The 21,562-nt window shown below is 35.9% G+C and overlaps 1 protein-coding gene across 3 annotated transcripts in view; it reads left to right on the forward strand.

Moving 5' to 3' along the window:
- Positions 1-21,562, forward strand: part of AGBL4 (ATP/GTP binding protein like 4) — a 1,476,328-nt gene that overhangs the window by 744,258 nt on the left and 710,508 nt on the right. For all 3 annotated transcript variants that reach the window (XM_032846637.1, XM_032846636.1, XM_032846638.1), the window contains exon 4: positions 11,737-11,831. In XM_032846637.1, the coding sequence (XP_032702528.1) occupies positions 11,737-11,831 (95 nt within the window). The remainder of the gene's footprint in view (positions 1-11,736; positions 11,832-21,562) is intronic.

Consider the following 21,562-nt stretch of genomic DNA (forward strand, 5'->3'; position numbering starts at 1 on the left):
AACTGAAGGGGCGCCTGGGTGGCTCAGTGGGTTAAAGCCTCTGTTTTCAGCTCAGGCCATGATCCCAGGGTTCTGGGATTGAGCCCCTCATCGAGCTCTCTGCTCAGTGGGAGACTGCTTTCCCCCTCTCTCTCTCTGCCTGCCTCTCTGCCTACTTGTGATCTCTGTCTGTCAAATAAATAAATAAATAATCTTTAAAAAAAAAGAGAGAGAGAGAGAACTGAAACCTGGGGGGAAAGAAAGAAAAAAACCATCATCAGGCTGGTGAATAGAACAGAGCCACACACTTGATTTTTGGTGTATTTTGGTCTCTTCAAAGAAATTGCCTCCGAAAATTTTAAAGAAAAAAAAATATATACAAAAATAAGGGTAAGCATGATGAAGGGATGGAATATTACTGTAAAGATGAAAATAATATTCTGAAAGAGAATTTGATAATATAAAAAGTTGGTCAAAAAATAATTTAAAAAAGAGGAAAGAATGTGATCAGGCTGTAGATGAGAACAAAGCCGTGTGCTGTATTTAGGGTATATTTTGATTCATTAGAAGAAATTGTATCCTAAAATTTTAAAGAAAGGAAAACCTATATGTATACAAAAATAAGGTTAAATACAATGAAGGAATAGAATATGACTATAACAATGAAAATTTAAAGAGTTTTAAAAAGGTATCAATAAGATAAAATAATTAAAAAACATTAAAATGGAAAGAGAAAAAAATTTAAAAATAAAATAAGAACAAAGTAAAATTTAAAAAATTTAACTTTGAAGGACTAAAGAACCATGGAAAAAAAGCCATGAATTCTATGTGCTGTATTCCCGTAGCTCTGGTTTTGCAATTCTTATTGATCAGTGAACCTAGTCTTGGCTGGATGTTCTTGTTGATCTTCTGGGGGAAGGGCCTGTTGCAGTGATTCTCAAATGTCTTTGCCTGAGGCAGAATTGCATCATCCTTGTCAGGGGCTAGGCTAAGTAATCTGCTCGGTTTTGCTCTTGGTAGCTTTTGTTCCCTGAATGACTTTGCGTACAGCTTTGGAGGAGGAGAATGAAGATGGCGGCTTCCCAATCTCCAGCCTCATAGGACCTGAGAGCTCAGGGCCCCACTCTTCAGTGTGCCCTCAGAGAAAAGCAATCAATCACTCCCATCTCCCTGGTCTCTGGCCATGCTCTGAGCTCACCTGGCCTGTGACTGAGCATTTCTATGTCTGGCACATGGACTGGTTTGCAGTCTCCATACCTAGCAGATTCCTGCAGCACACTCCCACACCACTCCTCCTGGAGGAGGAAGGAGGGGCTCTCTCTGGATTTACCACTTGTGGGGTTTCTGCTTGAAGAGTGGTGGCCTGACTACGCCTTGGATCAGTTTAAGGTAACCCTGAGCTGAGATCCCACTCCTTGGCTCCATCTCTGTAGCTGGGTTCCCTGCATTGATACCTGGGAGCTCTGCCACACTCAGACACCTCTGGCTTTTTTGTGACCCCCTGGGTCCCAAGACCACATTGTCCCAGTGAGGGCTCCACCCCCTTGCTTAGCATCTGAAGCCACATCCCTCAGTGGAGCCAACTTCTAAAAGGTCCCATTTTGTGCTCTGCTGCTCTACTGCTTGTTAGGAGCTGGCCCCTCCCCCCCAAGTTCTCTCTTCCCATGTATCGCCTCGGATTCACTTCTCCACACATCCTACCTTCCAGAAAATGGTCACTTTTCTGTTCCTAGAATTGCTGCTCTTCTCTTCTATCTCCTGTTGATTTTGTAGGTATTGGGAATGGCTTTATAACTATCTAGCTGAACTCCTGGGACCTGATGATATTTAGGTCTTCTACTCCTCCTCCATCTTACTCCTGCCCCGGGCCCATTTTCTATGGGATTATTGTTCTTTCATATTTTGATCTATAGGATTTCTTTACAGGTTGGTGTGTTAATCCTTTTTCATTATAACTGTTACATATACCTTTAATCATTGGCTTCTTTTTTCATTTGTTTACTGTATATTTTGATATAACTTTTTTGTAAAGCAGTCATATATATTTGTGTTTTCCTTCACGGCTTATGTATTTGGTGCTTTGTTTTAAAAAGGCTTCATATACCCTTAGTCCATAAGGTAATTCCTGTGTACTCTTCCTTAATCCATTTGGAATTTATTTTTTTATTTGGTATGAGGCAGGAATCCTAATGTTATGTGTTTTCCATATGGGTGACCCATTGGTCTAGCACCATTCATTGTTAATACAATTTTCCAATCCAATCAACAATGTAATCTCTGATGTATATACAGAACCTGTTTATAGGCTTTCTGTTGTGTTCCAATTGGTCTATTTCTGTAGATCTTTACCAATGTAAGCGATACTGTTTTAATTTTCATAACATCATAGTAAGTCTTGTTATGTGATAAGACTGTTTTTTGCCCTTTTTATTCCCATAGAAATTTTTAATCTGTTTATGAACTTTCATGCACACACACACACACATACACAGACACATCCCTCTGCTGAGGTTTCAGTGAATTACATTGTTTCTAATAATAAATTTTCAATTTTTTAATATGCTATAACATATATAAATATAATACATATACTATATATAATTATATATATATGCTACATACACACATATACTATACACACACACATATATATGTGTACACACACACACACATTTATCTCGTTTATCCATTCATCAGTTGATGGACAGGTGGGTTCTTTTTATAGTTTGGCTTTTGTTGATAATGTTTCTACAAGCTTCGGGTGCATCCCTTTGAATCGGTACTTTTGTATCCTTTGTGTAAATACCTAGTAGTGTGATAAGGTAGTTCTATTTTTTTAAGTTTTTGAGGAACCACCATACTGTTTTTCACCAGTTTGTATTCCCATCAACAACATAAGAAGTTTTCCCTTTCTCCTCATCCTTGCCAACATCTGTTGTTTCCTGTGATGCTAATTTTAGCCATTCTGACAGGTGTGAGGTGATAGCTCATTGTAGTTTTGATTTTGGGTTTCCCTGATGATGAGTGACATTGCATCTTTTCATGTGTCTGTTAGCCATCTGTATGTCTTCTTTGGAAAAATGTCTATTCATGTCTTCTGCCCATTTCTTAACTGGATTATTTGTTTTTTGGGGTGTTGAATTTGTAAGTTCTTTATAGATTTTAAATACTAATCCTTTATCAGATATGTCATTTGTAAATATCTACTCCCCTCCACGGGTTTCCTTTTAGTTTTGTTGATTGTTTCCTATGCTGTGCAGAAGATTTTTATTTTGATAGTCCTGATAGTTTATTTTTGCTTTTGCTTTCTTTGCTTCAGGGGACATATCTAGTAAGAGGTTGCTATGGCTGATGTCAAAAGGTTATGGCCTGTGTTCTCCTCTAGGATTTTGATGGTTTCCTGTTTCACATTTAGGAGTTTCATCCATTTTGAATTTATTTTTGTGTATGGTATAAGTAAGTGGTCCAGTTTCTTTCTTCTGCATTGCTTGTCCAGTTTTCCAAATACCATTTATTTTCTCCTTGTGCTTATCCCTGTTCACTCACTCTCTCTTGCCTTTCTCCACAGCCAGAGCTCCTTCCTCTCTACAGCAACAGTGATCTCTTTCTCTCCCATGCTACATCTCTGCACTTCCTACCTTCCTGGAAGTGACCTTTTCTCTCCTTCTTTCCCTCTCTCCCTCTAGTTGTGCAGTTTGTTTTTTCAGTCATCAGATTGATTTCCTGAGTACTCAGAAAACTTTGATTGTTGCCTAATTGTGTTTGAGGGTTGAGGCAAGCCATGAGTCCTCTTACTACACCACCGTATTAGCTCCTTAGCATACTTTAAATCGTCCCAAAGCTTCCCAGTTTTAAAATCCTCAAGGGAAGGTTTATGTGCATCCCCATTCATTCATCCCCATTCATCTGCAGGTAGTGATATGCTGAAGTCAGCTGGTGCCACCTGTCAATGGTTGATTGTCATATTTCCTGGAACCTTGTGACTTCTGTTGAATACAACCAGCATTAAAAATAAATACCATGTTCACAGTAGCATTATTCATAATAGCAAAGAGGTGGAAGCAATCCAAATGTCCCTCATTAGATTATCAGATAAACAAAATGTGGTATACACATGCAATGGAATATTATTTAACCTTTTATATTTAAATTACCTTTACATTACTGTGTAAATATCTCTACATTTAGATGTTACATTTTAGTCATTACCTGAGAAAGATGGTAAATGTGGATTTTTTCCTAATTCATTTAAGAAACATTTTATTTTATTTTATTTTTTAAATTTAATTTTTTCAGTGTTCCTAGGTTCATTGTTTATGCACCACATCCAGTTCTCCATGCCATATATGCCCTCCTTAATATCCACCACCAGACTCACCTAACTCCCCACACCCCCCTCCAAAACCCTCAGTTTGTTTCTTAGAGTCTACAGTCTCTCATGGTTTGTCTCCCCTTATTTCCCCCAATTCACTTTTCCTTTCCTTCTCCAAATGTCCTCCATGTTATGCCTTATTCTCCACAAGTAAGTGAAACCATATGATAATTAACTCTCTCTGCTTGACTTATTTCACTCAAAAAATTAAAAATAGAGCTACCCTATGACCCTGCAATTACACTGTAGGGTATTTACCCCAAAGATACAAATGTAGTGAAAAGAACAGCCATCTGTACCCCAATGTTCATAGGACTAGTGTCCACAATCACCAAACTGTGGAAAGAGCCAAGATGCCTCTCAACAGATGAATGGATAAAGAAGATGTGGTCCATATATACAATGGAATAATACTCAGCAATCAGAAAGGATGAATACCCAACTTATGTATCAACATGGATGGGACTGGAGGAGATTATGCTGAGTGAAATAAGTCAAGCAGAGAAATTTTTTAAATGAGTAAATTAATCAAATTCCAATTTTTATGATTACTGATATTTGGAAATATTTTTACTATCTTATTTTGTGTTTTCCATATACAATGCTTTTTCTTTGCTTTTTATCCTCCCATCCTGTCAAATCTTCTATTATATTTGTCATGTTTTCTTTATTCTCTTTTTCTTCTTACTCATTCAGAATTTATAACTCCTGTTTCTATAATTATAGTGACGACTCTTAAACTGTCACATGCTTATTTGATAGTAATGTCTCAAGTTAGTTAATGTCCCTGTCCTCCTTTGGAACCATACAGAGAAATTATCATACTTTAATTCTGATTTTGCCTCCCTCCACTTCACCCCAGTTTCAAACACATGTTATTGTTGACCAGTGTTTTGGTGCAAGCTTATTAGCAATTATCAAATTTATTATTTCATAATAATCATTTTATGCAATCAATTCTTATTTAGATTTACCTGTTATTCTGCTCACTGTTGTTTCTTGCCGCTATTACCTTTGGTGTTCAGTTTCTTTCTTTGACATTCATCCTTTAGTAAGTAGCTCCTTCACTGAGTGTCTGAAACTGCTATACTTCTTAGCTTTGTTTGTCTGAAAATTTATTTTACCTTCATTCTTGGGTGATAGTAATTACACTATTTTAGCTATCTCACATTGCCAATGTTAAGTCTGCTTAAGTCTAATTTCTGTGTCTTTGTAGATAACTTATGTTTTCTCTGATTTGCTTTGAAAGCATGCCCTTTATATTTGTATTGTGCAGTTTTGTTATGATTTGTGTATATCTAGATTTTTTTAAAAAATCCTCCTTTGAATTGACTTATGATTCTTGAATCTGAATAGCATTTTCTTTTGAGATTTTTGCCTCTCCCAGTTACTCTTATCACTCTTTATATAACTCATATCTAATTTAGATTTTTATTTTTTCCTCAGTATCTTCTTGTCATATTTGTTAATTCACTATGTTGAGTTTTGGAAATATCATCTATTCTGCATTTTAACCTGTCTACTGAATTTTAAGATAAGTTAGTATAAAAATGTATTTCTAGAAGCCCTCTTTAATTTTTTAGAGAATATTTCTGGTCTTTAATTTTTTATTGTATTTTGTTTTCATCTGTTTGAAATGTTATTTAATTTTTTAGTCATTTCAAAAATACTTTCTTTATAGTTGACCAGACAGTTTTATGACTTGAAATTCTCTGTGGCCAAATTCAGTTATTTATTTTTTGGTTGAGTCTCACTTTTAGTGTGGATTATTTCCTTATATGTTTTATAAATATGTGTGAAAGCTTAACCTCACACAGGACTTCGTTTATGGAAATCTATGTTCTTGGGCTGCAAACATGTGCATTTCAAGCAACATTTCACTGTTTTTGCTAGGGATATAGGGATATTTCCAGGGATATCTGCATTTAACTAAATTTATTTTAAATATTTGACCTGGGTTCTTAAGTCCAAGTTGTAGTGTAATTTCAAACCAAATGTAAAAATGTTCTGGCCCATTTCTTAAAATTATTTTTTCTACCCCAAACCCAGAAATAGTTAGGTATGCTTCTTTGTCATTTGACACTGCTTGTGAGTGATTTCTTTCTAGAACATTGTTCTATTAATACTATATCTTTTGAGAGTACTGGATTTATGGAGGTATCTCATTCCAAACTCCTGGCTCATGCAGATTTAAGGCCTCATTTGCTATCCTTGTATGGATATTAAAATGTAGGTTCCTAGATACCAAGACCAATAACCTGCTTTCTGCACCTCTGTATTTTTCTGGCATCTGTAGATTTCTATTTATTAGGAACTCATTATGTAAAGAATGTTCCCCAAATGTACCTATGGTTTCTAGGACTTTACAAAAGGTTATCTATGGCAGTATTGTCCAGCTTTTTTCATGCCTAGGTATAGAGAAAATAATATTAATTCACACAGAAAAGATGACATTGTGCAGAATGTTAGGGTAATGGGGAACATTTCTTGGATAACCATATGAAATTTGGTAAAAAAATTAACACATAATTTAAAAATAAAGCCAAATTATAAAGAGGAAATCAAATGTTAAGTTTATTTAGACAAACCACGAGGTTTGAATAGAACTTTCTTCCTTTCTCTCTAAAATGTTAAAAATCAATCAATCAATCTTCACATTTTTAATTGAAACTCTTCAGTTTCTGTCTGGGAACATATCATTTTTATATGAGGTTTTTATTTCTGTAATAGATACATGCTATTCCTAATCAAGACTTTTCAGTGATGACCTCTTCAAAATCTTAGTAGTCACCATCATTAATGAGAAACTGTTCACACAATAAAGTGATAAAAAATTTAAAACTGTTCAAATATTTAAACTGTATGAAATTATATTTAAGTCATTCAACAGCTCTCCCTTACCTTTCACTCATAATTGAAATGTTGAAATTTCATGTGAAAATAAAATGATTTTCACATATAATCAGACCTTTTAGGTAATGAAATATTTTATAATTGTTATGACCCTCTAGTTTGTAGCATGCACATGCCTATTTAGAATAGTCCCTGGGAGTAGCTTGGATAACCTTAAGTGGGAAACTTACTCATGATTAGACAAAAGTACCAGATATATGCAAAGCCAGAGAATCAAGTCCACTGTCTAGCCAGCATGCAAGCTCATCATTATACCCCTGGCCACACTGAATCCTTCCATGGCTTACACCTAGAATGAAGTTTTCATTCCTCCATAGCACCATGAACTGCTTGGTCAGAATAGACAGAGCTCTGGACCTCACATATGGCTGCTTGAGAGCTATAATCCATCCCCAGCCTATCAGTGTGCTGCAGGTCACTATTTACAAAGCTCTGACCTAGAGTACCATACTGCTAAAATAAGAAGCCTAGATTAAAACTTTAAATCTGAAGAAGAAAGAAAAAGAAATAAAATGAAGAAAGGAAGGATGAAGTTGTAATGAATTAAAATTTCCTATTTTATTGAAGATAAGGAGGAACGTTTGATAAATATTGAGTACCTCTCATCAGGTATGTACAATGTACTGGGTGATTAACTTAACCTCATAGATTCTTATAAAAGTTTGTTAGAATGCTGTTATCATCACAATTTTAAATATAAATAATCAATAGAAAAAATTATCTTGCCCAAGTTCACAGAACTAGTAGGGAACTGGGTTTCAGTCCAGATGTATCTGTCTAGAATGTCCATGATCTTACTACTTATTAATTTAATGTAATCTCAATATTACTTGCCTCATCCATAAATAAGGGATAATAAATAGTCTATGTCTCAAAAAGTTCATTATCCTCAAAATAAATGAAATAATTCATCTGATATCAGAGTGTATGATTGAAATTGAGGCCCAGCATCTGTAGTTTTTAAAAGTTATCAAGTGATTCTAATATACAAAACACTGAAATATTGTGAACAAGTGCTTAACTCAGAATTTGGTACATAGAAAAGTACTTAGGAGTTGTTAGCTATTATAACTGTTGTTACCATTGTCTTATGGATGCCATTTCTTGTGATGTACTTGGGGTAAATAATAGATACTTAAGTGTAAAATACAGAGAGTGAAATTTTCCTGCACCTCCTACTTCCACATACCTTTGATTCACACAGCTACATTTGGCTTGCTCAATAGGCTGGAAAATTAAAAAAAAAAAAAAGTTTGGGTGGAGAATGGCAAGAGATGGTGTTCTTTTTTCATGGAGTGTCATAGAGAAAGCATAGTTTTTATGAGTCTTTATTTCAATTTCTTCATGTCTAAAATTGGGCTAAAATAGACAACTTTTGTTTAGGGATGGAGCAGCTAAATAATATAGCATATTTAAAAGATCTGGGAAATCTTCCTGGGCAGAGAATAGTAAGATATTAATGATCAATGGATATTTCACTTTCTCATTTCTTTATTCCAGCTTCACATATGAACAGTATTTCTATATTAGGTTTCCCTTATACTTAGCATTAATCTAGATCCTAAAAATGAAGCATGGCTTCCAGGTTCACTGGAAATGGATATGACATCTGGAAAATCTCAAAAGAGAAAAGGGAAATTAGCCCTGTAACAAAGGCCATTTGTTCCCTTGATATTGATTTTCTTAAATCAGACAGTAGTCAAGACCCTGGGAGAAGTAATTGAACTGACAACAGGCAGGTCCAGGTTATTAATAATTGAAGAGTCTTGGGCATTCTTTATGACTTAATTTAATGACAGAAGAGAGGTCTGCAACTGAAATGCCCAGTGATGGGATTGGTAGGTGGGTCTCTGAGCAGAAAGGAAAACACGTTATTCCTAAGAGCTTATTTCATAGAACAAAGCATTCTATGGTAGTCCCAAATATGAAGACAGAGAAGATAGTTTGGATTTCTCTTTTAAGAAAACAAAATTTTAAAGCTTAAAAAAATGCCGTTGTATTCATTTTCGCCCTTTACAAAACTGGCTTGGTTATAGTTATGGAATTTTGGAACTTTAGTGAATAACTCAAGGGTAGAGATCATGGACATTTTACTTACCATTTTTATTCCCTGGATTTAAATGTCAACTCTCCATATATTAATTACATGACTTTGGAGAAATTAATTAACTTCTCTGAGCTCAGTTTCCACATCTGTAAAATGGAAAGGTTAATATTTTAGTTATAGAAAATATTTAATTTTAGTTATAGAAAAATATCTAAACATTTATAAAAATGTATAAAATTCCTAGCACTTGATATTATATAATACATCACACAATAAATATTTCAATGCAATAATATGTGAATTTTGATGCTTCCTTCTCTTTCCCTACCTGTGGATAGAAAAACTAGCCTATGGTAACCTTTTGAAAGTTTTTCTATTTCTCTTATTATTCTTCCTGCCCTTGCTCTAGTCCTCATCTTCTCTCTTTTGGACTTATTTCAATGGTCATTGAGTATCTTTTATCCCCAATACTCTCCTCTTTCCCCATCTCTCCTCTTCACTTGTAATTATAAATTGTTTACCAAAAGAAAGGCTGATCTCTCTTTTTTAAATTTTTTAAATTACATTTCAGTGTACTAGAATTCATTGTTTATGCACCACACCCAGTGCTCCATGCAATACGTGCCCTCCGCAATACCCACCACCTGGCTCCCCCAACCTCCCACCCCCCGCCCCTTCAAAACCCTCAGATTGTTTTTCAGAGTCCATAGTTTCTCATGGTTCATCTCCCCCTCCAATTTCCCTCAACTCCCTTCTCCTTTCCATCTCCCCATGTCCTCCATGTTATTTGTTATGCTCCACAAATAGGTGAAACCATATGATAATTGACTCTCTCTGCTTGACTTATTTCACTCAGCATAATCTCTTCCAGTCCCGTCCATGTTGCTACAAAAGCTGGGTATACATCCTTTCTGATGGAGGCATAATACTCCATAGTGTACATGGACCACATCTTCCACATCCATTCATCCGTTGAAGGGCATCTTGGTTCTTTCCACAGTTTGGCGACCGTGGCCATTGCTGCTCTGAACATTGGGGCACAGATGACCCTTCTTTTCATTACATCTGTATCTTTGGGGCAAATACCCAGTAGTGCAATGGCAGGGTCATAGGGAAGCTCTATTTTTAATTTCTTGAGGAATCTCCACACTGTTCTCCAAAGTGGCTGCACCAACTTGCATTCCCAGCAGCAGTGTAAGAGGGTTCCCCTTTCTCCACATCCTCTCCAACACACATTATTTCCTGTCATGTTAATTTTGGTCATTCTAACTGGTGTAAGGTGATATCTCAATGTGGTTTTAATTTGAATCTCCCTGATGGCTAGTGATGATGAACATTTTTTCATGTGTCTGATAGCCATTTGTATGTCTTCATTGGAGAAGTGTCTGTTCATATCTTCTGCCCATTTTTTGACATGATTATCTGTTTTGTGTGTGTTGGGTTTGAGGAGTTCTTTATAGATCCTGGATATCATCAGCCTTTTGTCTGTACTGTCATTTGCAAATATCTTCTCCCATTCCGTGGGTTGCCTCTTTGTTTTGTTGACTGTTTCCTTTGCTGTGCAGAAGCTTTTGATCTTGATGAAGTCTCAAAAGTTCATTTTTGCTTTTGTTTCCTTTAAGGCTGATCTCTTTTAACTCTACTACCCTTCTGGAAAGATTTTAGTATCTAGAGCACTCCACTCACCCATTTTAAAGGTGAAGCCCAGAGAGGGGAAAGGACTTATCCAAGAACATATGCTTCTACAAATTGATGCTGAGATTAGGGTTGAGCTCAGAACCCCTGGCCCCCAGCAGAGGATAACAAAAGGAAGTGCAAAAGGGGACATATATCCTCCAGGTCTAGTGAAAGGGGGCTGAACAGTTACAGAACTTTTTAATTTCAATTTTGCATTCAGTTATCTTTTCTGAACTTTAAATGCAATACTGTTACTCTAGTAATACTATTACTCATTTCCATATAAACTCTAGGTCAGCCTGGAGAAAGGGCACAGTTAATAATAATAGTTAAAATTTATGTAACATTAACTATGTACAAAACATGGCTCCAAACACTGTACATATATTACCTTACTTAATTATCATCAGTAATTCTAAGTACCCTAAGTACTTTATTATCCCCATTTTTCAAATGAAGAAACTGAGACAAGGAAAGGCTTAGTAGCTTGGCAAGTTCACATGGCTTGAGAGTGGTAGAGTGGGATTAAAACTCAGGCTTCCAGGTTCCAGAGTCTGTGCTCCTGACTACTATACTAAGCTGGCACAAATACATTGATATTCTGCAGGCACCATTTTTTCTCATTATACTGTTGGTAGCTATTTCATATGGCTTCTTCTAACCTTGCTTTATAATTTCCATTCCTGATTATCATGAAGTGACAACTTGCAAACCATAGTCTTCTGATAAACTTTTCCCTTTTTTTCAGAGAGTCATTTTCAACATTGTTAACTTCAGTAAAACAAAGAGTCTATATAGAGATGGGATGGCCCCTATGGTGAAATCTACAAGCAGACCCAAATGGTAAGTGATCAGAATGGGACCTCCTTCTGGTTGGGAATTTGACCCAGGTCTCAACGTTTATGTGCTGAATGGCTAGGGCTTAGCCTCACTGGCACTGAGGGGAGTAAGATGAGTTTCTTGATAGCTATTGTTTGGGCTCTAGGTCTAGGGCTCTTTGAGAATGCTCTAATAAGGAACATGGTTCCTCATATGGAGTGTCCAGCACTCCATTATTAGGGAAGGTATAGTCTGTTATTTGGTAAACTTCCTGTTCTTGTTGGCCTCTTATCATGGTATCTTTGGAAACATAACTGAAATTGATTCTATGTTGTTTTTATTTTTGTTTCTTAGCTTGAGCATTGATGTTGTATAGAACATTGTATGGAACATTGTATATATTTGTTGTATAATAACAAACAAATTTTTATGTAATATATTTTATGTAAAATAACAAAGAACATGTATAGAACATTGTATAGAAAATGGGACTACAGTTTAGATTTCCCTTTCTTCGCTTGTTTTTTTTTTTTTTTTTGGTGGCATTTCTATATAGATGTTATATGCTTTGTGGATGTTAAAGTTATACTTGTTCATTGCTATAGCAAGGGTGAGGAGAGTTTGATAGGCTTATTTAAAATAGTATTAATTATGGGGGCACCTGGGTGGCTCAGTGGGTTAAAGCCTCTGCCTTTGGCTCAGGTCATGATCCCAGGGTCCTGGGATTGAACCCCATGTCAGGCTCTCTGCTCAGTGGGGAGCCTGCTTCCCTTCCTCTCTCTTTGCCTGCCTCTCAGCCTACTTGTGATCTCTGTCTGTCAAATAAATAAATAAAAATCTTTAAAAAATAAAATAAGTAAAATAAAATAGTATTAATTATGGTAGTGATGATGATGATGATGATGAAATTATGGTAGTGATGATGATGATGATGATGGTGGTGGTGGTGGTGATAACTACTCTCACTTACTGAGATCCTATTCTTTTTACATATTTTACATTTCTGGCACCATTATCACAACAGTTTTGCAAGGGAGAGCTTACATATTCCTATATTACAGATTAAAAAATGGAGGCTAAGAGATGGGAAGTATTTTCCCAACACCATAGATATTGAGAGGAGGAGACTGTGTTATTGTTATTACCCCACAGTACCATCCAAACCAATCAATTTTTCATCCATCCATTCATTTATTCTTTCAACAAACATTGATTGAATGCACCAAAATGAGAGTTTTTAAAGACAGAAACCAGTGTTATTAATCTGTCACACTGTAGGTATTAATTGAATGCTTGTTGAACTAAACTGAATTCGTTATAATAATTTACATGTAAAGTGCCTGGCACTTTCTAAGTGCTCAATAAATGTCATCTATTATTAATAGTATTATGTAAAACACTATACAAATGCAAGGGATTGTTAATATTATTCTAGCTTTGATCCCTGTTCAAATGTTAATGCCTAGTGAGATCACCTCCAAATGTCTATATTTATAGAAAACTAGCAATTCATAAATATTGAATTGTGCTTTTATCTACAAATGATACTTAGCAATTTTCTATAAATGCTGGGCTGAGAAGCTCAGGTTTGTAAAAGTGTAGGCATTGGATGATAATGAAAACTGTTTATTAAAAGATAAAAGTATCTTCCTGGTCTTGTTTTTTGTTTTTTTTTTTTTCTTGCTTTGCTGCATCAAGTCAACTATACTGCTATTCCTGGATCTCCTTTTAACGATGGGTTCTGGACAAGGGATAGGCCTTTGTTTTGAGTTTCTGAACTCAGCCCAGTGGATAATAATATAGCACATATCTGTGTTAATAGATATATGTGCAGATCTGTACTTCAAACCTTGCCAACAAAAGGCCATAACTGTTGATCTAATCATGAGGGTCCTTGGAATAACATTGTACTTCTTTTATGAGGCTCTGTGTTGGGATCTTACACAGCAACCATAATCACCATCCCTTTTTCCCAACTGTTCAATGCTTGAGTCTTCTCTTTTATTGTGCTTTTAAAATTCTTAAGCTTTAATCATTTCATTTTGTTTTGTTTTATTTCTTACAGATTATCTTTGGGGCCTCTCTGTCAGGGCTCTTAGCAAAATTTTAGAATATTAATGAGTCCTTGCATTTATATTATAATACCTGAGAATGAAGTTAGTACTCTTACCCAGTGTTGGCAGGCTCTTAGAAGCAGCCATTATCCAGTCATGGAGCTTTTCTAAAGGTCTGAAAGAGCTTAAATATTAAGAATTCAGTTTATTGTAGTTCATCAGGCTGGTAAGGTACAAGGTACCAGAGCAAATCAGTTGTTGATATGTCTCATCTCTCATCTTTTTGACTTTGCTAACCCCAGACTTTGGATGCAAAGCTATTCTCATGCCTTCATAGTCCCCCTTTTTAAAACCAGGCTGAGCTACTGTTTACTTAGTAGGACTATATTGGTCACCTTAATGTGTCACAGACTATTCTAGATATTGGGCATATAGTATGACGGAAAAGATCTGTCCTCAAAAGGAACTTTCTTTTTTAGAATTTTATTAACTAATTTATACATGCCATAATTGTTCCACTCTGGTTTGCTCATGGTTTGTTCTGAGGATTGTTTCTGCCCCTTTGGTGTTTTCTGCTTAGGACTTTCTTCTCTTTCTTGTGCCAGTTAGCTGCACCAGAACCTGTCTTCCAATAGTCATTCTAAATATTCTTAGGGCAACACAAAAATTGTACATGACTGTTTGGCTCTCAGATTATTAGATTTTATTGGCCCTGAGGAGTTGATCATAATTTAGGATTCTAGAAAACAGCCTGAGTCAAAACTGACAAAGACATTGTAGATTGAAGTATTAGAATATCTCCTCTAGTGTTTTCCTAGTTCTGGTTTTCCCCAAATCCAAGACAACCAAACAAAAGAAGTTTCTGATACTTTTCTTATCTAGGGACTTCACATCCTTTAATATTCTGAACAGGCCTTGGAAACAAACTTACCTCATGACAAATACTAAAAATTCTAAATTTCCTGGGTGAAATATGTACCAAATTAGGAAAGACACTTTCACCTCTTCAAGGTGAAATAAGACATTCTTCTTCACCTCTGTTATAGGGGCCTATAACTGATGGGCCAAGTAAGACCAAGTAAAGATGCCTTCAGGCCTTAGTGTAGGTTTGGTAATCAACTAGTTGTAGAAAGCAGATGAACAAAAGAAGCAACTAAAAAGCCGTTGAGCAAATATATGGCTGCTCAAGATTGTTCTGCCTTGAGGAGATAAGGTCATAATATCTAGCAACAAAATGGAGAAGCTGAAAATTTCAGAAACTTTCTGCCTATTTTAGTTCATTCTATTTTTATTTCCATATTGGACTTCTTAAGAAGTGTTGGTTGTTAAGGCTGAAGTTTATGCAACAGCAATTCATTAATTTTTTTTTTAAGTATTGTCCAAGGTTGAAATTGCTTTGTGATAGGCACTGCAGGGAACTGGCATTACAAGACAGCCAAAATCTATATTCTTACTCAAGCAGAAACTAAGACTAGGATATTTGTACAAGCAGTAAGTGGTGGCATTATCCAGAGACTTCAGAACTCCCAAGTTTACATTTCCTTCCATATTCTATGTGTGGGGAAGGTGGGAGAAGGAGACACAAATAAGCAAGAAGTTGCATGCTGGTGTTTGGTCTTTGGTAGATCTGAAATAACTTTTCTGATTGATTTGTCGATTTTGGTAGATTGAGGAGTTTAATCTAAATCTCAAAAGTGGCTTCCATTTAACACAATTTTATTGAGCATCTAACTTTATGGTAGGTCTTGGGGTGATAATATGAATAATCTGATCTGGATTATTTATTTAAAATTTTATTTTCAACAAGTTGAAACACAAACAGAAATAAGTACAAAATAAATTGCATTATGCTAAAAACCATTAGGGAATTACATTAAGTATGCTTTAGGATTAGAGAAAAGAAAGAAAATTATAGGATTAGGACTGTGGATTGTAAAGGAGAACCTTTGGGTGAACTTGGTACTTCAGGTAGATCTCAAGGAAATGGGACATGAACAAAATTAAGGAAATGGAATTCCAGATGGAAGATATAACATGATGAACTATGACATTTCTTTTATATGCCTCAGTTTCCTTGCTGTAAAATGTAAAATAGCTTTTTCAGTATTATAAGAAACACATGTGAAATGGATAATTTTAAAAAGTTTCAAATAACTTAAGAATTCATTAATTTCCCTGACCATTTCTTTCCTTTTTCCCTTTCTTACTCAAGACTGATTGGGTGAGCCTTTTCTTCCTCCCTCCTTTTCTTCCTTTTGTTCCTCCTTCTTTCCTCCCTCCTTCTCCCTGTCAATAAATCTTCACAAGTAGTTACAGTAGATCAGGAATTATGCAAGGTATCAGAACAAAATAGTAGGAAGAAATATGATAACTGTTATCATAAGGCTCATAGTCTACTGGGCTAGGAATCAAACATCTAAGTATAGAAAAGTGTGATAACTATGACAACAGGGAGAGTTCAGCATGCTGTGGCAACTATTCAGCATTTAAGTTTTAACCTGCCCCAAGGATAGGAGACCTTCCCTAGGTATGTTACTTATGCTGAGAACTAAAGGATGCATAGGTGAGATCATAGTAAGTAGGGATATGTGTGAAGTAATAAAATGTGTTTGAAGTCAAAGGGATGAAACAGAACATTGCATTTTTTAAAAGATTTTATTTATTTATTTGAAAGAGTGAGATCACAAGTAGGCATAGAGGCAGGCAGAGAGAAGGGGGGAAGCAGGCTTCCTGTCAAGCAGAGGGCCCGATATGGGGCTCGATCCCAGGACCCCAAGATCATGACCTGAGCCAAAGGCAAAGGCTTAACCCTCTGAGCCACCCAGGTGCCCCAGAACATTGCATTTTTAATGAGAAAAGGCCATTATGATTGGAACATGAAATTCTAAAGAGAAGGTGACTAGAGAGATAGATAGGAGTGATATTTAGAGGAGCTTTGTAAGCCAAGGTAAAGAGCTGGACTTGATTCTGAAGGCACTGTAAAGAAAATGAAGAAATTAAGCAGGACATGATCAGAATGGCATTTTAGAAAGATCAGTCTTAATCCTTAATAGAGAATATTTCAGAAGGAGGGCAGTTGTTTGGGGGTCTTTTGCAATACCTTAGGCTAGAGCTGATGATGGATTAGATAGGTAACAGTAGTCATGAAATTAAGTGGATGAATTTGAGGGTTAACAGAAGATTGAATCAATTTAACCTTTTTGTTTTTTGTTTTTGTTTTGTCTTATGTATCTGGGTTTTTAAAAACTTTTTTATTTCTTTTCAGCATAACAGTATTCATTGTTTTTTGCACCACACCCAGTGCTCCATGCAATCCATGCCCTCTCTAATACCCACCACCTGGTTCCCCCAACCTCCCACCCCACGCCCCTTCAAAACCCTCAGATTGGATGAATACACAACTTTTGTAACAACATGGATGGGACTGGAAGAGATTATGCTGAAAAACAATTTAACCTTTTGATTGAATAGATGTAGAGGATAAAAGAGAGATAAGAGTTTTAGATGATTCCCGGGTTTTCTGGCATATGAAACAGAAGGGCTGGTGGTGTCATTTAATGGAAAAAAAAAAGGGGGGGGTTATAAGAGGAAAGAGTTTTGGCAGATTTCGTTGGAAAAATATCATCTTGGCCTTGGAAACATGCAGCTAGAAGAGCCTGAGAGTTATCCAAATATAGATTTCAAGTGGGCTGTAGGGTGTATTGGTAAGAGACCCAAAAGAGGAATCTGGAGGTATAGACTCAGAGGCAGCAGCCTGTACATGATAACCAGAATGGTGGGGGCAGATGTGGTCTCTCAGGGAGATGTATAGACTCAAGAGGGAAGATTAGGACAGGGCTCTGAGAAATTCCTTGGTGTAAAAGTCTGGTAGGGGATGAGAAACTCACAAAAGAGGATAGGAGGAACTGGCCAGAAGGGTAGAAAGAAAGCTAAAATAGTATGGTGTCATGTAACCAAGAAGAGAGGGTTTTTCTAAAAAAGAGGGAGTGACTAACACTGCCAACTGCTACTGAAAGGTCAAAGATAATTAAAGTCTTAAAATGCCCAATAGTTGTAGAGATGTAGAGGTCATTAGAGACTTTATTCTGTGCCATTTTAGTGACATGGCAGTAGTTCAAGCCAGCTGTGTGAGATAATGAGTGAGTTGGGGGATGAAGACAGTGTAAAGAAATGGAGATAATAAACATAGATGGTTCTTTCAAAAGTTTGGCTATGAAAATTCAGGAAAGAGATACAAGTCCAAGGGATAGACAACAAATTAACAGGCAGTTATAATAAATACCCTTTTGAATTAAGGGTAGTGATAGTTATGTACAAATAGCATTGGTTCTATATTATTCTTAATGTAATGATAATCTTCAGGCTTGATCTTCTGAAATGAGAAACTAAACTTTGGAAATTAAAGATGCATTTTCTGAAATAATAGGGCTTTACCCTATTGTAACAAAAAATAATTTTTTTAAAAAAATTATAAATTAATAGATTCATATTTAAACACAAATAAGTCATACATTTAAAATTAAATTATATCCCTTGCCCCCATATACCTAATCTTCTTGCTTTATTCTTCTGTATAGCACTTATACCATCTAGCAAACTATAATGTATTATTTATTTTGTTACCAGTCCCTCCATCTATTAGAAAGTAAGCCATGGGAATAGGGATTTTCATCATCTTTGTATTCATTTGTGTATCCTTAGCACCCCAAACTGTGCTTGGTATATAGGACACACTCAATAAATATTTGTTAAATAAATGAATTAATCCATTATCCTTTTGCTAAATCTAACAATTTTTAAAATTTTACATATTATTTTTTATTTTTTGTTTCCATGAGCACATTTTCACACAGTAGGAATCATATATATATATATATATATATATATATATATATATATGCCATTTTATATTCTGTTCATTTAACATTGTATCAAAACAATTTGTCCTAGTTTTTACTAGTGTTCATTATACTATAGCTGGAGAATTGTTTACTGTTTTTATATATCATAATTTACTCTATCATATCTCCATTGGTGAACATTGTTTTTTAATATAATATATTTTTCTAAAGTAGATAATATTAGATAGACAGATAGATGAGAGAGAGAGAGAGATTTGTCAAATTATTTTTTAGAATCAGTTCCTAAAAGAGAGATTACAGGATAGGTGACTATAAGCTTCTGCTATGCATGCTCTTGAAATATGCTGCACCAGTTTAAAATGCTACCCTTGGTCTGTCTCTCTATCAGTTTTACTGCAATCTGGACAGCATTAAGAATTGTCATTGAAAAAAAAAAAAAACTAGTTTAGGAGTTGTAAGGTGATCCTTTTGTTGTTGTCTATTGTTTTGTTGTTGTTCTCATTTGAGCTTTTGTCTTAAGAATATTGACATTAGTATAGTCTTAAAACTGAGTTTCCAAAAATAAATATAATGGCATTAAAAAGAAAAGGTAAGATATTACAGACATTCTTGGAAAGGATAGAGTAGATGCACTCTTCCCTATTTGTCCCACTAAGTACAGCTAAAAACCATATATATTACTTTTGGAACAAACAGAAGACCTGAAAGTAGAGAGAAGGGGAAAGACTGGCTAAGTTTCTCAGAACCTGAGGAATTGATATAGTGGTGAGTTCCCTGCATTTCATTTTTGCTTTGTATGTGCTAGAATGTTTACTTGAGAAGCCAGAAACCTAGAAATGCCAATATGCATAGACAAAAACAAGTCTTCCAAAAAGTCTTCTTGCAAACTAAAGACCAAAAAAAAGGGAGGGGGAGTTCAGCCCAGTAAGACAGAAAACTGTGAGATAGTAATTGCCCACTCTAGCCAAACACCAGGGTAAAAAATTGCCCAATTCCACCCTCCCCAACAAAGGAGAAGTGGGGAACCTAGACTTCCATCTTTGTTCCAACCCTCCACCAGGTGGGGTCAGAAAAGTAGGGAACTGGGAATTTCATTCCTGCTAGTCAGTAATTAATCCTTTCCTTTTCTCCACGATGTCAGACCACATGAGGAATCTGAAGTTTTATCAGCCACTTGAAGATGGGATTATTAGCAGAATACAGGGAGTAGAGAAAAGAATAAATGAACCTGAGGAGAGAACAATAGGAGAACTAGATCTAAGCAATGGATTAATAAATAGACTTAAAAAATGAAGAGAACCTTAGGGACCTGCAGGACCAAAAATCTAACATTCATGTCATTAGAATTCCAGAAGGAGAGGTGAAAAATTTGAAATGGTTGAAATCTCAAATTTGGCAAAAGACATAAACCTACAGATTCAAGAGAATGAGTGAATCCCAAACGGGAAAAAAGTGAGGGATATCTAGGCCATGAAACATCATAACCAAACTAAGGAAAGAAAGAATCTTAAAAGCAGTGAGAGAAAATAACACCTTATCTATATTGGAAAATAAATTTGAACACAACAGATTTCACATCAGAAACTATAGAGGACAAAGGAAAGTGACACAATGTCCTTCAATACTGAAACAAAAGAACTGTAAACTCAGAATCCAATATCCAGCAAAAATATCCTTCAAGAAATCAAGACATTTTGGTGAAGGAAAAGTTTCACCAAAAGAAAAGAGTATTTTAAGACGTACCCTAAAAGAATGGGAAAAGGAAGTTCTTAAAAGAGAAAAGAAATGATGAAAGAAGTCTCTTGGAATGTCAGAAAGAAAAAATATATAAAAAGTAAAAGTATAGGTAAATACAATAAACTCCTTTTTCTCTATTTTCTAAATTATGCTTGATGGTGAAGCAATAATTATAACATTGATGCAGTTTTCAATATATGTAGAGGAAATATTTAACATAATCATATTATATGTGGAAAGGTAAAGGGACTTAAAAGGAGGTAGAATTTTTGCTCATCTCAAAGTGGTAAATTTCAACACCAATAGACTGTGATAAGTTATGTATAATATAGGGTGGTAAGGGATAGTGGGGTGGGTGTGATCATAAGGGGTAGCATCTGAGAGATCTTTATGGTGATGAAATGGTTCTGTATCTTGATTGTGGTGGTGATTACATATGATAAAATGGCATAGAACTATGCACTCATGTACCAGTGTAAACTTCCTAGTTTTGAAATTGTTCTTCAGTATTCATAACTATAGTTATATAAGATGCAGCCTTTGAGGGAACCCAGATGAAGGGTACATAAGACCTCTCTATACTATTTTTGCAAATGCATGAGAATCTATAATTATCTCAGAGGGGGCCAAGATGGTGGAGGAGTAGGGAACCCTATTTCAACTGGTCCCCTGAATTGAGTTAGATATCTACCAGACCACTCTGAACACCCACGAAATCAGCCTGAGATGTAAGAAGAAACATCAGGACCTATACCAACAGAATATCTCCAGTGGCTCATTTCAAGGTATGCAATGGGGGAGATGTGATTCTGTGGGCAGATATTAGAAGATAAACAGAAGGGAGAGGGAGGCGCCATAAGCACTGGTGCCAGGAAGGTGAAATAACACAGGAGTGCTAAAATGTCCCACGTTGGGGACTTGGCACAGACTCACAAACCGGTAGCAGCAGGGAAAGGACTTTACTGCAGCCCCCCAGACTGAAACCAGGAGCTATAGGGGTACCTGTGCAAACTAGGGGTGGCTGGTTTTAGAAGCACAAAGGGCAGAGACATGCCTGGACCTGGAAGTGAGGGCTGGGAGTGCTGCTGTGGAGTGTACAACC

Source organism: Lontra canadensis, unplaced genomic scaffold (genome assembly GCF_010015895.1).
Source record: "Lontra canadensis isolate GAN:19392208 unplaced genomic scaffold, GSC_riverotter_1.0 scaffold179, whole genome shotgun sequence".
NCBI classification, from domain to species: Eukaryota; Metazoa; Chordata; class Mammalia; order Carnivora; family Mustelidae; genus Lontra; species Lontra canadensis.